The sequence below is a fragment of the Betta splendens genome, chromosome 22 (assembly GCF_900634795.4).
Source record: "Betta splendens chromosome 22, fBetSpl5.4, whole genome shotgun sequence".
Classification (NCBI taxonomy): domain Eukaryota; kingdom Metazoa; phylum Chordata; class Actinopteri; order Anabantiformes; family Osphronemidae; genus Betta; species Betta splendens.
The window spans coordinates 2,387,668-2,402,574 of NC_040900.2; the positions used below are offsets into that span (position 1 = coordinate 2,387,668).

Sequence of the window (14,907 nt, forward strand, 5' to 3'; positions counted from 1 at the left end):
TCCCTAGAAACACAAATCTGATTAGGATTGTCTTTCAATTTCCTGACACTAACAACCCACTAACCTAATTACCCCCATTTCCCAACAGAATCTCATCCTTCCCCGCGAGAGCCGGGGACTCGTGCTACGACAACGACGCTACCTGTTTTTTACACGCATGACGATCACGTTTATGTTTCCTGTTTTCACGTAAACACGCTGAGGCTTTAAGCAGCGGCTGCTGACGGCAACACGTCATTATTAGCACAGACGTGGAAAATTCCTCTCCTTGTGAAAGTCGACATCGCCCCCCCCCCGACGAGGCTTCTGCTGCCAGGCGGCTTCGCTGCTGCTCCCATGATCCTCTCTGCCCGGCGAGTCACGCGGCCGCGTCAGCCGGTGTAAAGCCAACGATGGAGGTACACGGGCGCCTCTTTTAATTAGAGCAGTCCTGGCCATAATTAACAGATGCTGACAGGAATTAAAGCTTGGCACTAACCTGTCTCATTTTACTGTCCAACAGGGCCAGACGCAGGCAGAGAGGAAGGGAGAGTGATTAAGAGCAGCTAGACACATTCATTCACTCACACTGTCGGGAACTGTGGCCAGGACTTTATAGGGGCCTTTGTGAGGTTCATAAGTCCCTTTGGTGGATCCCAAAGCTTTATGTTGTTTGACTCTGGCAGGTCTGTTGTGCCTCATCCAAAGTAAACAATAGGTGGGAGTGTTATAAATGTGAGGAGAGCGGAGTCCCACCCTCATCCAGAGTCCCCCCGCTGTTTTATGGACCTCCACACAGGGCACAGAGGGTAGCAGCGGGCGAGCTCGGGTGTCATCTCTTCAAAGCGGGGTGCAGGGGGAGAGGGCTTTTGGCCAAGGCGGCTGGCATTTGTGCACGGATTAGCACAGGCTTGGGGGGGGGGGGGTCTGGGGCCAGCTGACCTGGGGCTCCTCTTTCTCTCCAAAAACAATAATAATCCTCTTTGCAGAACACTCCTGCAAAAGGGCCTGTCTTCACTCACTTTGTGTGGTCAGCCGTGGTCGGGGCCCGTATTTTGAGTCCCTCACCTGTTCTGGGTGTCTCTCCCCGGGGAAAGTGTCAGGATGTCTGGGATGGCTGGCAATGCCAAGGGGGGCTTAGGCGGACCCTATTTTAGCTGGGAAAATCAGAAGGCCACATGGCAAGGCACGGTGAACCTCGCCTTTCAAGGAAGCCGCTCGCTAAACTGCCGTCAGCACTATTTCAAAAGGGCCCCCGTCGCCAGCTTTGCGTGCTTGTAAGTTTGTTGCAGCATTTTTAATCATGAGTGGTGATGAGCAAGGGTGGCGGAAAAATTGTCACACGCCCCCCCGCCCCGATCCGCCGTCCGAGCGGCTGCCACGCCGCCGTCACGCGGTGCGACCTGGAGGATGTGACGACGGAGCGCTGCAACAAAGCTGTGAGCTGATGTGTTGCTGTCAAAGCGTGCAGAGATTAGAGGGTACTTGTGTCGCTGTGTGTGTATTCTGGATGTGGAGATAAGGTGGCTGGTCTTGTGGTGTGCATATGCAGCACGCACGCTATGCTCCGTAGCCACTGTATGAGTGCATGACTGAGGGACAAAGCCGAATCAGCCCGAGGTCCGTGCTCAGTCTCTCGAACGCTCATATCCCGTCTTCAGCTCTGATCTGTTTCCATTGATCAGAGGAAAAACCTGTTGCCCCTGACATTTGATTCTTCTATTGATCACTTCCTCCTTTATGCAGGCAAGGAAAAGTACAGTGACTCCACACGGGGTTCAGGCAGCGCGTGTAATCAGAGCGACTTTACTGAGAATTAAGTCTAAATTTGTTATTCTTGTTTCGTTGGGGGCGGCGCCGAACGCCGCTTTGTGAAGCTGTAAAGTTATAATTAGGTGATTTTCCGTCGCGGCACAATGTGACCTTTGAGTAGAGAAAGTAAGTGACATGACTATTGCCACATGCTGCGGTGGGCCTGTGCACGGCCGCGTGGAGCCGCGCTGCTTTGGATGATGAATGAAATCAGTTATGTGGATGAGGACAGCTGCCGCGTCCGCGAGGACGCGCATTCGCCTTGTGAGAAAACGCTGAACACACAGACGCGTGCATTAGAACCTCAGGCTCAGCCAAAGGCTGCATATTTGAGCTTTACACCCGCCTCACTCTGCCCTGACACCGGCCATTCATTTATTGCTACAGCTACATATTTCTGCAGTCTCTTATTCTCAGAGATGATATATTAGCATAAAATTTTCATCAGATAGCAATGCGATTACTCCGTCTTTCTGGCACTGAGGCTTTATCTGCTTGCATGCATTCCAGGGGATTCTGTTACTGTGTGGAGATCCATAGGACCCACAGTAGAACCCGGGCTTCAGGTGGCCACAGGAAATATACGCTCTCCTCACCCAATAATAGGAGGGATACTGGTGGAATATGCTGTACATATGACAAAGGTTTAAAAGTGTACGGCTTCACAGAATTCATCCAGCTGGTGAGGCTTTACACCAGTGGGAAAATCATGCTTTGCACAACATAATCGCTACCTGACCCACGCTCGTCGGCACTTGAGGAAAGCAGAATAAAAAAGAAGAATAAATAACAATAACATGTCTGACACAGTCCCTGAGCTGCTGGCGGAGCGGGCTTGAATAAATACAACACCGCCACTTCACCCCAAAGCCACATATCTTTCATTATTCATTTGTCTGGCCCCCTTTTGAAGCAACCAACACGTGAGAAAGACAAAGAGGGAACAGAGAGGCAGGTGGGAATGCATCGGCGAACGCAGCGGGCTGTGGGGGAGCGCATAGGTGCCACCCCTCCGTGAGCGGCCAAGCCCCTCAGCCCCCGCGGGACCTGTCCGTGACAGCGGGAGGGGCGGCAAACCCACTGGAAGCATGTTTAACTGTCACCGAATTCCCTGCTGGCGTGACTTTAAAAAACCATCCACAGGAAGCGAGCCGGGATGTTCGGAAAAACATTTAGTGGATCAATATGCCGGGGAGGGCTGAGAGTGGGCTGAGCGTGTGCTCGGGGACCTGGCCCCAGCCCTTCCAGGAATACGGTTACATTTCTATTACTCAGACGGCGGGATCAACTATTCAGCATGTTTCTGTCCCCAGCTCAGCTGCACATTATTTACTGCTGTGGAAACACGGGGAAGACTGGGCTCTGGGAACCAGTGTCTGAGCCAGTCGCTTGCATGAAGCCGCATTAGAGGGAGTTAGGATGAAAAACAGGATAGACTTTTATGCTTTTACACCATAATCCACACTGATGTGTTTAACTTGTGCGAGCAAGAATAATAAAAATGCTCTTACTCTTCTTACCTTCTTTGAGCATCCCCACTTTGAGGCATTTCATGAAGCGACAAGCCTGACATGATTTGCGTCTCCGCTTTGTGATCTCGCACTCGTTTGTGGCTGGACAGCTGTATTCTATGTTACCTGTGGAAAAAGGGACGACAGCGAGTCACACATGAGAAGCTGGTCGTAGAAAAACGCATGAGAAGAAACTTGTAATGGAAATGTTAAAATACCACATAGGCACATTATGAGCACCAGGCAAAAGAACATATTGAACCAGTGGCTGTTACTGATGTAATAAACACCACCAGCTACTCTCTGCGCCGTCAGACGCTCAGTAATAAATCATCGTTTGCCGACCAGACACAGGCACTTGTTAATCATATGGTTTCCTATAGAATCCATTTCTGCAGCGGCTCAGGTGACCTTAAGCGAGTACAGTCCCTTCCAGGACTGAGGGACACAGCAGGGGGGAGAAGCTGGGACCGCAGAGGGAGGTGGGGGTCGCAGAACGAGCCACTATAGCATTTGAGGAGCCATCAGTAGACACCACCCTGGTCCGGCTCCGAACCGGCCTCATTAATTCTTTGCAGGTCCCCTCTGGGCCCGGACGCGGGCCGGGTCCCCCGGAGCTCAGAGTCCTGCCACTGCCTGAATAGCAGGCTAGAGCCGGACATGCTGGCCCTGACCACTTTACATAATACTCCTGTAGACCCAAACCTGTTGTTACCACTGTTGACTATTTACATAGCGTACAGGCAAGAGGCCTTATGCATTATTCAACTCCACCGTCTGAATCCAGGACAAAGCAATAAAAGAGGGTTTCATTGCTATACAATAAAAGAGCTGTTTCTGCTATGGCATTAGTAATAGAAAATAGAAAGGGCAGGAGATGTGAGGCCCTTCTGATTCCCTACAGTGTGCTGTGTTCAGGGCTTTCAATAAGGGGTTTCAGTGTAATGGGTGCCTAAGCCCAGAGATCTGGAGGATCCTCATCCTGAATGGGCTTCTGGCTTTGACATTGGTATTTTTCTAAGCTTTTCAGACGTTTAATAGTTGTTATTACGCCAATATTCCTTCCTTATGTACATGAAGGTCAAGCATGTGTCAGTGAGCGGGCTCTGTCACAAATACAGACACACCAGATAAAGCACATGTCCCACAGAGAACGGGTTAATTCACAATCCTCACACAAACACATTAGTATTATCACCCAACATCCTGTAGTTGCTCCACAGCTCTGACCCCATCCTCCATATTTCTGTACTGAGGCACAGAAAGCTGTGTAATATTCCACTGGTGTTCCTCCACCAGCACCTCCTACAGCCTTTGACAACTTATGCAATTATGTTAACATTATTGGACAGATCAAGTGAAGGGTCCCAAGATGTTATAAATAATTAGAAATTCCTCCTTATATCTGGGTTAGAAATCATTATGCTAATTCTCCCCATCTCTTTGGGATTGGGGTAAATATAGGTGTGAGGAGAGCGGCTGATGAGCTCTGATTGTCTTTCCTCTGTCTGTTTTCTCTGTTGTCATAGCAGAACCAGACCATAATAATCCTCCCCATTGGTCATATGCTGAAAGGAGGCAATCAGTGAGAGTTTTTTTTTCATTTCTCTGCATTAAATACTAACCAATCAGTGTATCTGGGACATAAAACTCCCAAATAAAGCAACTTACTTAACTGCAAATGGAACATTTCTAACATTTTCCCTCCACAGTACCTTTACTTTCTACTCAGCACACACCTGGGACATAACCTGGGATTTACTTTGGTTTATATTAAAAGGTGAAGGTACATTTCAGTATCTTGGACTGTGGCTTCCTGCATATAAAAAGTCTCCTGAAATGTTCATATTAAGAACAAAAATGAAAACAGGCAAAATGTAATCAAAACATTGGATATATGACACATTATATGTAAGGGTTGAATAAAACAGCTGAAGCTGAATGATTGTAAGGTTAATTAAATATACCTGCAATTTAAACAAAACACAAATAAATCAGTTTGAATTTATGCAATGAATGGTCTTTAACTAGCTATAAAACCGGATGCTCTTTCTTTATTGTTCCAATTTTTCTATAAATTAATTGACCTCAACTGATGTAAGTAAATAAAATGTCTGCATAGTAAATATAAGGAGATCGAAGTAAAGAAGCAGTGAGGTCCTTTATCAGGACGCTAAAGGGGCGCGTGCATTAATGATAAGCTGCCATTCAGACATGACTGTCAGCTTCACGGTTAAAGGACACACACGGCCCTGACCTGCTTCACGCGGAGGCGCAGGCTCGGGTTCATCAGTTTTAAGGTTAGGACGTGGTTACCAATAACATTACAGAGTGACGGGAGGAGAAAGAAGATTTCCCTCCTTCTCCCTTTGATAAATATCTGTCTCAATCTGTTTTATGGCTTTTCAGGACTCATGCCAGGGCACAGAGGGGAAAGTCAGGTCTTGTAAGTAAATTACAGTAAAATGCCAGGTATTTCTCCTCAAAATCCAAACTGACTTTTACAGGCTTACTGTCAAGGTCTATTACTTCATATAAAAAGGGGCCACTGAGTTCAGTTGGTTTTCAAGCCATTTTACACTTGGGTTCAAAATGGGAAGAAAACACGGTTCAATAGGAGATTTATGTTTTTGATTGGTGGGGCACGTGAGGTGCAGGATGGTGAGGATGATTGGAGAGCACGGCGAGCGGGGGCAGCCCCGGGATGGATGGACATCCAGGCTGACGTTAATTTGGGCCCGGCCATGACTAATGCAACTATTTCCACACAAGGGTTCAAGGGGTATTTCACCGGACAAATAGGTGACACAAGATGGATTTTCTATGTGCTGTTGTTGAAACGGTAAAAGCATCGGCGGGGACAGTGGAGCCCAACGAGGGAGTGAAGCTGATTCAATAAAGACAATAAGTGAATACATTCAAAAAAGGTAACTTTAAATCAACACGGACTTTCAGGGGACAAGGTGACAGACAGCTGTGATACAGTACATGCTTAACAGCAACGTCGCATGTTTTTGCTATGGAACAATGTGATAAAGGGCTGGAGAACGACAGCTCCTTTGTTTGGTTCTCATTAGAGAGGGCCGTCTCACACTCCACCCTTGACTGCCTCGTTATTCCTTTAATTAATCAGTTCTCATCAACGGCACCCTCTCATTCTTTCAAGAGCTCTACATCACGCCATTTACTGCCTCCATTTTCCCCCAGCACCCGTGCATGTGTTTCTTTTATCATTTCGGAAGGCTTTCACCTCCCCCAAAAAGTCCCCGCGTCTCTGCCTGGGACCCGTGTCTGATTATTATGCCATTAAGCCTCTCCTCCACTCCTCGGAAAGAGCAGCAGGGTCCCTCTCCAATCTAAAGAAGTCCCGGTTTTTTTCTCCTCCTTTCCCTGAAATTACCCGGCGACGCGTGCCTGAGTTTCTAATTGGCATGCCGTCCCTGGAGACGGCCCCCTCCCTTCCACCTAATGAAAAGCCTCGGCCTTAATTACACTTTCCAAACGCTGATTGTTATTGACAAAACTCCTGTGGCTCGGACAAACGACGGCAGATTAGCTCCATTACAGGCAACCCTCCAAGAAGAGAAAGAGAGGGATTTCAAATCGACAATGCAAAGTGAGGGGGGAAAAAGAGGAGCTTTGAGTTTTTTTCCATGTACCGTCCTCTTAATTGTTTGGGCCATTGCTCCACTTAAGACATCTCTTTCTTCCCCGATGCCTCGTTCCTGTTCCATTGTGTTGCCATCAGTGTACTTTTTGTGAGCGGACAAAGGCCCGGCTATGTTACTTGAGAGAAAATGTTCATCTTTTGTCAATAGACAGGACTGCTGATGGCAGCATGGGTAAACAGGAGGATTTGGACTAATGCTTTTGTTTGCCTGCAAAAGGTACATAAACTGTCTAAAGCTGATAGGGCTGCAGGGTCCAAAGTCAACACCTAACATCAAGACACGGGCGCTCTCCACAGAGCGCCTGCAATCATTTAATGGGGAAAAATGTCACATGTCTTTAGTTAAATATCAATTTATTTATTTGTGTGGCTGATTTTTGACCCTTTTTAAATAGTTTTTCCACCGATACTTTCCTCTACTAAGCTACAGAGCTCGGCCATGGGCAGCTGTGCCTGTTGTGCAGGTTTTTTTGTCCAGGCCTTAACAATATCTCTGTCTTCCTGATTAATCTGGAGCAGAGCGCACACTTTCACAATGGGGGGCCATTCATTGCCTCTCTAATGAGAAGCTGTGGTGCACCACGCCTGGTGGCCAATCGCACCCGAGTCTGCGGGCACACGCGTACACACGAACGCAAGAGAAGCCAGGAATAATACAGCGCATCCCCCGAGCCGGACGAACGTTTCTGATGATCCTGTCCACAACAGCTCCAGAGCACGTCATCCGAATGCAAAAATATTCCTGCGGGTTTGACGTTTCACTAGAAAGTAAATCTTTCATAACCAGTTAATGCTTCTTTTTTTATGTTAGGTGTGCACGTCACAATAAAATGTATATATAATTTTTTTTTTTTTTATAAAGGTTGCTTCTCTCAGGAGAAACATTCTCGCTCACTCCAGTCCTTTTTTTTTTTACAGTGAGTTTGTTGAACTGAGGATGTTCAGTGTTGTGAGGTGAAAGGTGTCCTCTGTGGAGGGTGTTTTTCTGTCTGATGATTCAGCGACATGGGATGAAATAATGTTTACTGAGTGTTCGTTGGTGGGAGGTAAAAGGAGAAAAATACCTTGTATTGTCCTTTTAAAAAAGGCTTTGCAGGCCTCACACGAGGCCACCCCATAGTGATACCCTGAGGCTATATCTCCACAGACCAGGCACAGCCTCTTGGGGAGGGAGTTCAACATGTATTCGCACTTTATGGACGAGTCCTCCATGATGGTGCTGGAGCAGTCGTCGTAGCGCTTGCGGCAGGGGCCGGCCCCGAGCCCGCTGGGGGTGAACATGGGTGGAGAGTCCAGGCCGTTGGAGTGGCTGTTCATGGCGCTGACATAGCCGCCGCTGGCGTCGGAGTTGCCGCTGGGGCTGTGGTGGCTGACCGTGTCGATGACCGACGAGGGGCTGGACGGCTCCGTCTTGATGTAAGACCCGCAGCTGGAGGGTAGATGCCGGTCATCAGCGGCCATCCTATTCAGCAGCCTGGGAGAGAGAGGAGGGAGGAAGAGAGGAAAAGATGGTTAGCAAATATACAACAAACAAATAACAAAAACTAGAAATTATTACTGGCAAAGAAAAAAGGTTTTATTTTATTAGACTAAGTGTTGTAATGTCAATGACAAATGCACAAGGCTGCAGCGAGCACATCCACAGGCTGCTACACGCATGTGTGCACAATAAAATGACAGAGAGAAAGAAAGGAAAGAGAGGGAAGTAGAGCAGTAGTAGCACACACACACACACACACACACACACACACACACACACACACACACACACACACACACACACACACACACACACACACACACACACACACACACACACACACACACACACACACACTTTAGAGAGTGGACCTTGGCTTGTCTCCTTGAGTCAGCAGTCAACCAAAAGGAAACATGATGGCAAGATATTGACTTTTTCACTGTCTGTCTAATAACAGTATTTTGGAGTACATGCAATCTGATGCTGTAATGTGTGCAGACTAAAGTGCAGCCTTTTGGCTCTGGCCACAAAATGCATTGTGAAGCTTCCCGTGCCCATATAAATCTATTTCAGTCCTGCTCTATAACCTTTAACTTGAAATTGCACTGGGAGGACAGAGGAAAAAAACTTCACCTGGACATGTGACAAGTCATTTTTCTGTTGCCAAGTACTGGACTGGTACTGGAGGGGGCGGAGAACTGGGAGTATCGGGGATGCCGTGTAGACACACAGTGGCGACCTCCTGGGGTCAAGGCGAGGTCACGCACTTGCACGCACACACACACCCCTTCGCACTGGGTGCTGTGGAGGGTGTAGGAGGTCACCAGCACTCGCCTGCATTAACAAAATTGAGCCTTGCATGGCTTATGCAAATTCAGACACGAGGGCTCCTCGAGACTGGCAGCTAGACAGCCCAAGTTGTACCTTAGCACATTACTTCCATTAGCATATTGCCAACTAATGGTAATGTTTACATATTTGACATGTCAGTTTAGCATCAGCGCTGAGAGAGGACGGTTTCACCACTGAGCTCTATCTGCCTGATTGGACGGTGGCTTTCGGCCTCAGGCCGCTCCAGAGGAAACAGGAAACGAGGAGCTACGGCTACGTTCCCCATCAGCCCGCCGGACGCTCCCTTGTTCTCCGAGGCTGATTTAATTGTGAGGGCGGGTGACGGAGGGGTTCGGGGCCGGGGTCAGGGGGTCAACCTTATTTTCTCACCCTGGCTTCCTGGGCCTATGGAGATGGGGGTCAGCGTGTCAAATTAAATCTCATTCCTGGGTTTCCCTCCCTACTGTCATGTATATTCATTGGAGCTCCAGGTGCCGACCACTTCTGGAAATTCACAAAAAGGTTAACTGCTAAAATAAATAATAAAAAATGTCCCTGTTAAACCATTGACCTTGTGGAATAAGCCCTTTGCCTGCGCACTCCTGCAGTCCTGCAATATAAAGCCTGCACTATAGAAAACTCAACAACTGCCACTTGGCAAAAAAAATGATGTCCAGAACTACGTTCCTTCAGTGGGTCTTAATTCAAACAAGGCATTAAATATTCTTTCTATTAGTGATGGCACTGTGAGGTTATGCAGATTTGCTGTTTTAAAAATCGTCCACTCGTCCTTGCGGACAGAAATTGAAAAAGTGAATCCATTTCATGCCTCTCTAAAAAAGAACTCACCGCTCCTGATAATGAATGCAGATTGCATCCCCATAAATTAACGCGGGCTCCGTATTCATCTGCTTTATGTTCTCGGTTTCAGATGGATATGTGCACCTGTGCGATGGAGCACCTGCACTCGCCTTATTAAAGGCGATATATTAAAACATAGCAGCGCGAGATGGCTCCATTTAGCTTTTATTTCACAAATTCAGAGCGAGCTTAACCCTGGTTCAAAGGCCATCCTCAGGGTGACACTTAGCATAATTGCATAAGTGTCTTAACTGTTTCCCCTCCAGCTCTATGTGGTCATTTATAATAAATGTGCTGGCTGGAATCCCCTTAACTCATTCCACTATGACACATTATACCACGGCTATGCTTATGTTTTCAACAAGCCTGCGTGTATTGATTAATGACACTGAGGGAATACTAACCACTTGAACCTGGTGTATTAATCAAACAGTCTAAAATATTTCTATAAATATCTGTAATCTCTAATGGGACAGGTTCAATTTAAAACTATAAATACCATTGCATGGGAGAATGAATTATGAACATTAAATACCTTGACAGCAACAACAGTCCTGATAAATAATTCAATATGTGGGGCAGGTGCTAATTAGCTTGTGTGCTACACAGACAGAAAAGGCAGGAGAGGTTCTGCTGCTGTAAAATCCATAGTTCTGTCCTCCTCCCTTCCTTCCTCAAGGTAAGAGCATTTCAAATTCTGCTGCCTGGCTGCGCAAAGGAGCCGCGCTCCGAAGACACAGTATCTCTCCCTCGCGCTCTTTCCTCTCTGTTCTTCCTCCTTTTGTTCCCTTTGTCCCGATCAAAATTCATGCTGAGTAGAGGGTTATGGGCCCGCAAACGCACACTGCGCAGTTTGGTTTTAATCTGATTCCACCTGGCCCTCTAACAGCATTTCAGATCCCTAATATCGCTCCACAGGCGCTGCTGTGACCAGGATTAGCCGGACTAATGACCTGGCAGCTCGTCGCACGCTCGCGCCTCCTCCGCCACCGAGAGGGAGCCGAGGAGCTCCCATTCCTTCACATCTCAGCATCTCCCTTGCCTGCGAGCGGCGCGCTGAACACTGGATGACGCTGTTGTAAGGCCCGAGAATATTCAAAAACTAATTGAGCCAATTTGTAAGGATTCCTGCTGAGAGCCTTCTGCTCGCTGGAGGACACAGACACTCCTCACTGTTCTGTGGGCGAGTCCATTTCATGTGGAAATCGCCAGTGAGTAAATTCATAAGTCCTTCCCACTCTCAAGCCCACAAGATGCCAAAAAACACCCTTTTCTAACGCTTCTAACCGCATCTCGTGTCGCATCCTGCTACCTGACCAGACTGGGGAAGAGGAGGCAGGACGGTGGGTGTGTTGACATCGGCAGGCGGGTGACGTGATATCAGATGCCCCAGGAGGGGCAGATCTGAGCGGAGGGCCCCGGGCGATGTGGCCTGATAAGCCACTGGCCCCGGAGTCAGCGCCAGAAGGACCAACTCAATTAGCTCCTGACAGACCCCGTCTCAGCCCGGCTCGCGCCTCCCGCCGCAGCCAGAGCCGGGTGGCAGCTGCCACGCTGACCTCCCCTTCAGGGCCCAACGCTGCCTCTCACCGCTCCACAGCAGCCTTTTGGGATGGGCAGAGACCCTGCTGAAATCCCCACAGCCCTACAGTCACAGACATACATCTATTAATGTGTTTGCCACCAGAGGTGCTCAGTGTGGGTTTTTACAGCAAAACACCGGAATGGACTAAAGGGCTGCAGCCCAGCAGATGATGTGATGTTTGAGAGAAAGGTAAAGAGCAGGTACAACATGGAGGATGCCTCTGAGTCTGACTGGCTTCAGGTTAATCACCATGTTTCATGGGTATTTGTGCTCACAGCTCTGAGAACATGAAAGATGAAAATATAGTAGAGGACTGGGGGGAGGGGGTGCTGGTTGATGGCTGTGCTTTGGTTGAAGGCAAACCCGCCGCTCCGTGGGGATCACTTCTAATCTACAAGGGAGAGGCCCCTAATTTTGGGAATTTCTCATTCATTAGTCGTGTTCTGGCAGCGAGAGGAGGGTGGACAGGGCGGACCTGCGGGGAGGGGAGGGGCCTCTTTATTATGCCAGACACTCAGGAGAAGCTGACAGAGATTTATGATGTGCAGATCCACAGAGGCAAACAAAAGGGAAGTTGAGGAGACACAAAAAACAGGAAAAAAACAAAAACGGAAAGAGAACGTAAGTAAATACACGATGAGAATGGAGACGAGAGCACGACGTTTAGAGCTCCAGCAGAGCCAGAGCCGGGGATCGATAGCCCGTGGGCCAGGGGCTCGTACAGGGTTACCACTGGGGGCCCGCGCTGCTCTGTGGCCGCGCAATTAAGTTTTTCAGTCTCCAGCAGAGGATTATATTTAGCCGCTCCACAGCCCTGTCACTGTGGTCTTTATAAAGCCATGAGCTCACTCCACTACGACAACATGAGCCCCGCGCTCCAGCCACACCACAAGATAGCGCCGGCCAAGAAGCACATCACATCTATTGATCCCCTTCTTCCTGTTCCACAGATGCTGCTGGCAGGAAACAGAGGCCCCCGTGATCCGGGCGCTGCCGTTTGTCTGACGTGACCCGTCTGGATCCGGTTCTGAGCCCAGGGTGTCACCGTTGCCCGTCTGAACTTCTCTGCGCAGAGAGCAAAGGGTTAATTTCCCTCGCAGACGCGGTGGGGAAGCTCCCTGCAGAGTCGGACAGCTCATCACACTGCATGAAAAACAGCGGCTCAGCGATGAGTCCGCTGTGCCGAACAGGACGCCAGGGATCACATTTCTAATTCTGCGTTTTCATTAGAAAAGATTAGTTTCTTTATATCCATTAAGTGGCATGGTCACGGTATAATTTAACAACATGCATTTACAATGGCTGATCATAACTAGAAAAGTAATTATAGTCCACTACTGGCAGAAATTACCCTTAAAAAAGTGTTTATGACGGTTAAGGACTGTGTACGTGGAAAGACATCAGAGACAGCGGCTGGTGTGTGATAGGCCGCCGATACATTAATAATCAGATCACAATACATCAGGCTAAGCAGGATCCTCACTTTCCATCAGTCTAAAATATTTCTCATATTTACTTATTTTCACTATTTAGAAGTAAAACTATAAAGGGGCTTAAAGCTAAAATAATCTTAACATTCACTTTAAAATCTTAGGTTAGTGTCAAGAACAAATCTAAGCGCTACAACAATTGAATTGAGCTTTAAAAACAATAACATTAATATAATATAACTGGCAGATCTGAAATGTACGTCCTACATTCACCTTGTTATTCACTGTCTGAATGAATTTGCAATACAAACTAGCAAAGAAAGGAGATCCAGTAGTTAATTAATAAATAATAAAGGCAGAGGACCTTCCTGAGTATGTGGCATATTTTTTACAGCGTGCGTTTGCGCGTTTCACAAACAGAGAAATATTATCATGAAGGGTTAAGGCTATTTAACGCAGTCTAGTGTAAATCACAGGTTTAGACACAGTGACTGTGCGTGAGGGGGACAGAGGCATAGAGCCATGCATGAAATTACTTCATTAATCTTCTTCTGATGGGCCGTCCTTGTTTGGGGGGAACTCTACCTGTTTAAAACAAAGAGCCCAACCTTCCCCCCATCATAAATTATCCTGTTCATCACAAACATAAACAGATACGTCAACACGCATGTCACGTCTTTAACAGGCCAAAGTCAGCAGGTCCGTGGTCCACGTTCGTTTAAATACGACTGAGGTGTAAATGTTTATACAAGCTCACATTCAGTGTAATCACAGCGCATTAAATAACACATGATGCAAAACAATCACCATGTGAAAAATTGAAGGTTTCCTTTCTTGCATTTTAAATGTTGTTTTGAGCCAAATAAGCCTAAAATGAGATGCGGCTGCTCACACGCCAGCCTTTTTAGTGACTGTCTGCCTCAGCAGCCCAGTCACAGCAGTAGCCTCTAGCTTTTTACTGGCTCATCTCTACCAGCTGCCACACATTCCCCATAAATAGTTCTGGTAATAAAAAGGCGGGTGGGCCTAACTGATTTATACGGTGGCGTCCACCACCACACCATTCAGGAATAATTAAACTTTAGGGATATTACCTGAATTAATGTGTCTCCTTCAGGAGGCAATCTAAACAGAGCAGCCAGCGCTCAGCACGTCACCAAAGGGCGGGTTCAAGAATCACGCCTCCGAATGAGGCACACACACACGCGCGCGGTATTACAAGAATAAAGTTGTACCAAAGATGGGTTTTATGAGACAAATCTAATCTAATGAACAACACGATGAGTGGAGGTCAGAACCTCGCATGGTAATCAGTCTGAATTGCTACTTCAGTTGTATTTCACTGTCACTTGCTGATCAAGCAGTGGACTGATACAGACAACTGGACCCTGGGATGTGAAAACTGATCAGTACTTCACTTTAAACAACGGTACCAATTAAAAAAAAATGATATCATATGTAAATATTTATAGGAATATTTAACCTGTAGTGTTTCAATCATAAACAATCTGCTTTGTTACTTCTCTAGCGTCAGCAGTATTTAAAACATCAGTGCAACATTTTGCCATGTTATATATGTTGTTGCGTTTCCAACTTCATGGACACAAAATGAATAGAAATATTCCATTTACAGACTCAACCATCGGGTGAATCAAGGCCCGTCTGGCCAAGCAGAGACGCAGCGAAGCTGTCGCTGCCGTGATGGACGGTTTCAATATTGATTTCATAAATAAACAAAGTTAACTATC

General features: G+C 47.3%; 1 protein-coding gene across 11 annotated transcripts in view; it reads right to left on the bottom strand.

The window, feature by feature from the left end:
- The window catches only part of esrrb (estrogen-related receptor beta), a 77,765-nt gene that overhangs the window by 15,062 nt on the left and 47,796 nt on the right, over positions 1-14,907 (bottom strand). For 10 of the 11 annotated variants that reach the window (XM_029137967.3, XM_029137966.3, XM_029137969.3 and 7 more), the window contains 2 exons: positions 8,037-8,446; positions 3,303-3,428 (listed from right to left, as the gene is read on the bottom strand). In XM_029137967.3, coding sequence (XP_028993800.1) covers positions 3,303-3,428; positions 8,037-8,446 — 536 coding nt within the window. The remainder of the gene's footprint in view (positions 1-3,302; positions 3,429-8,036; positions 8,447-14,907) is intronic. The other variant, XM_029137965.3, reaches the window with a different exon arrangement.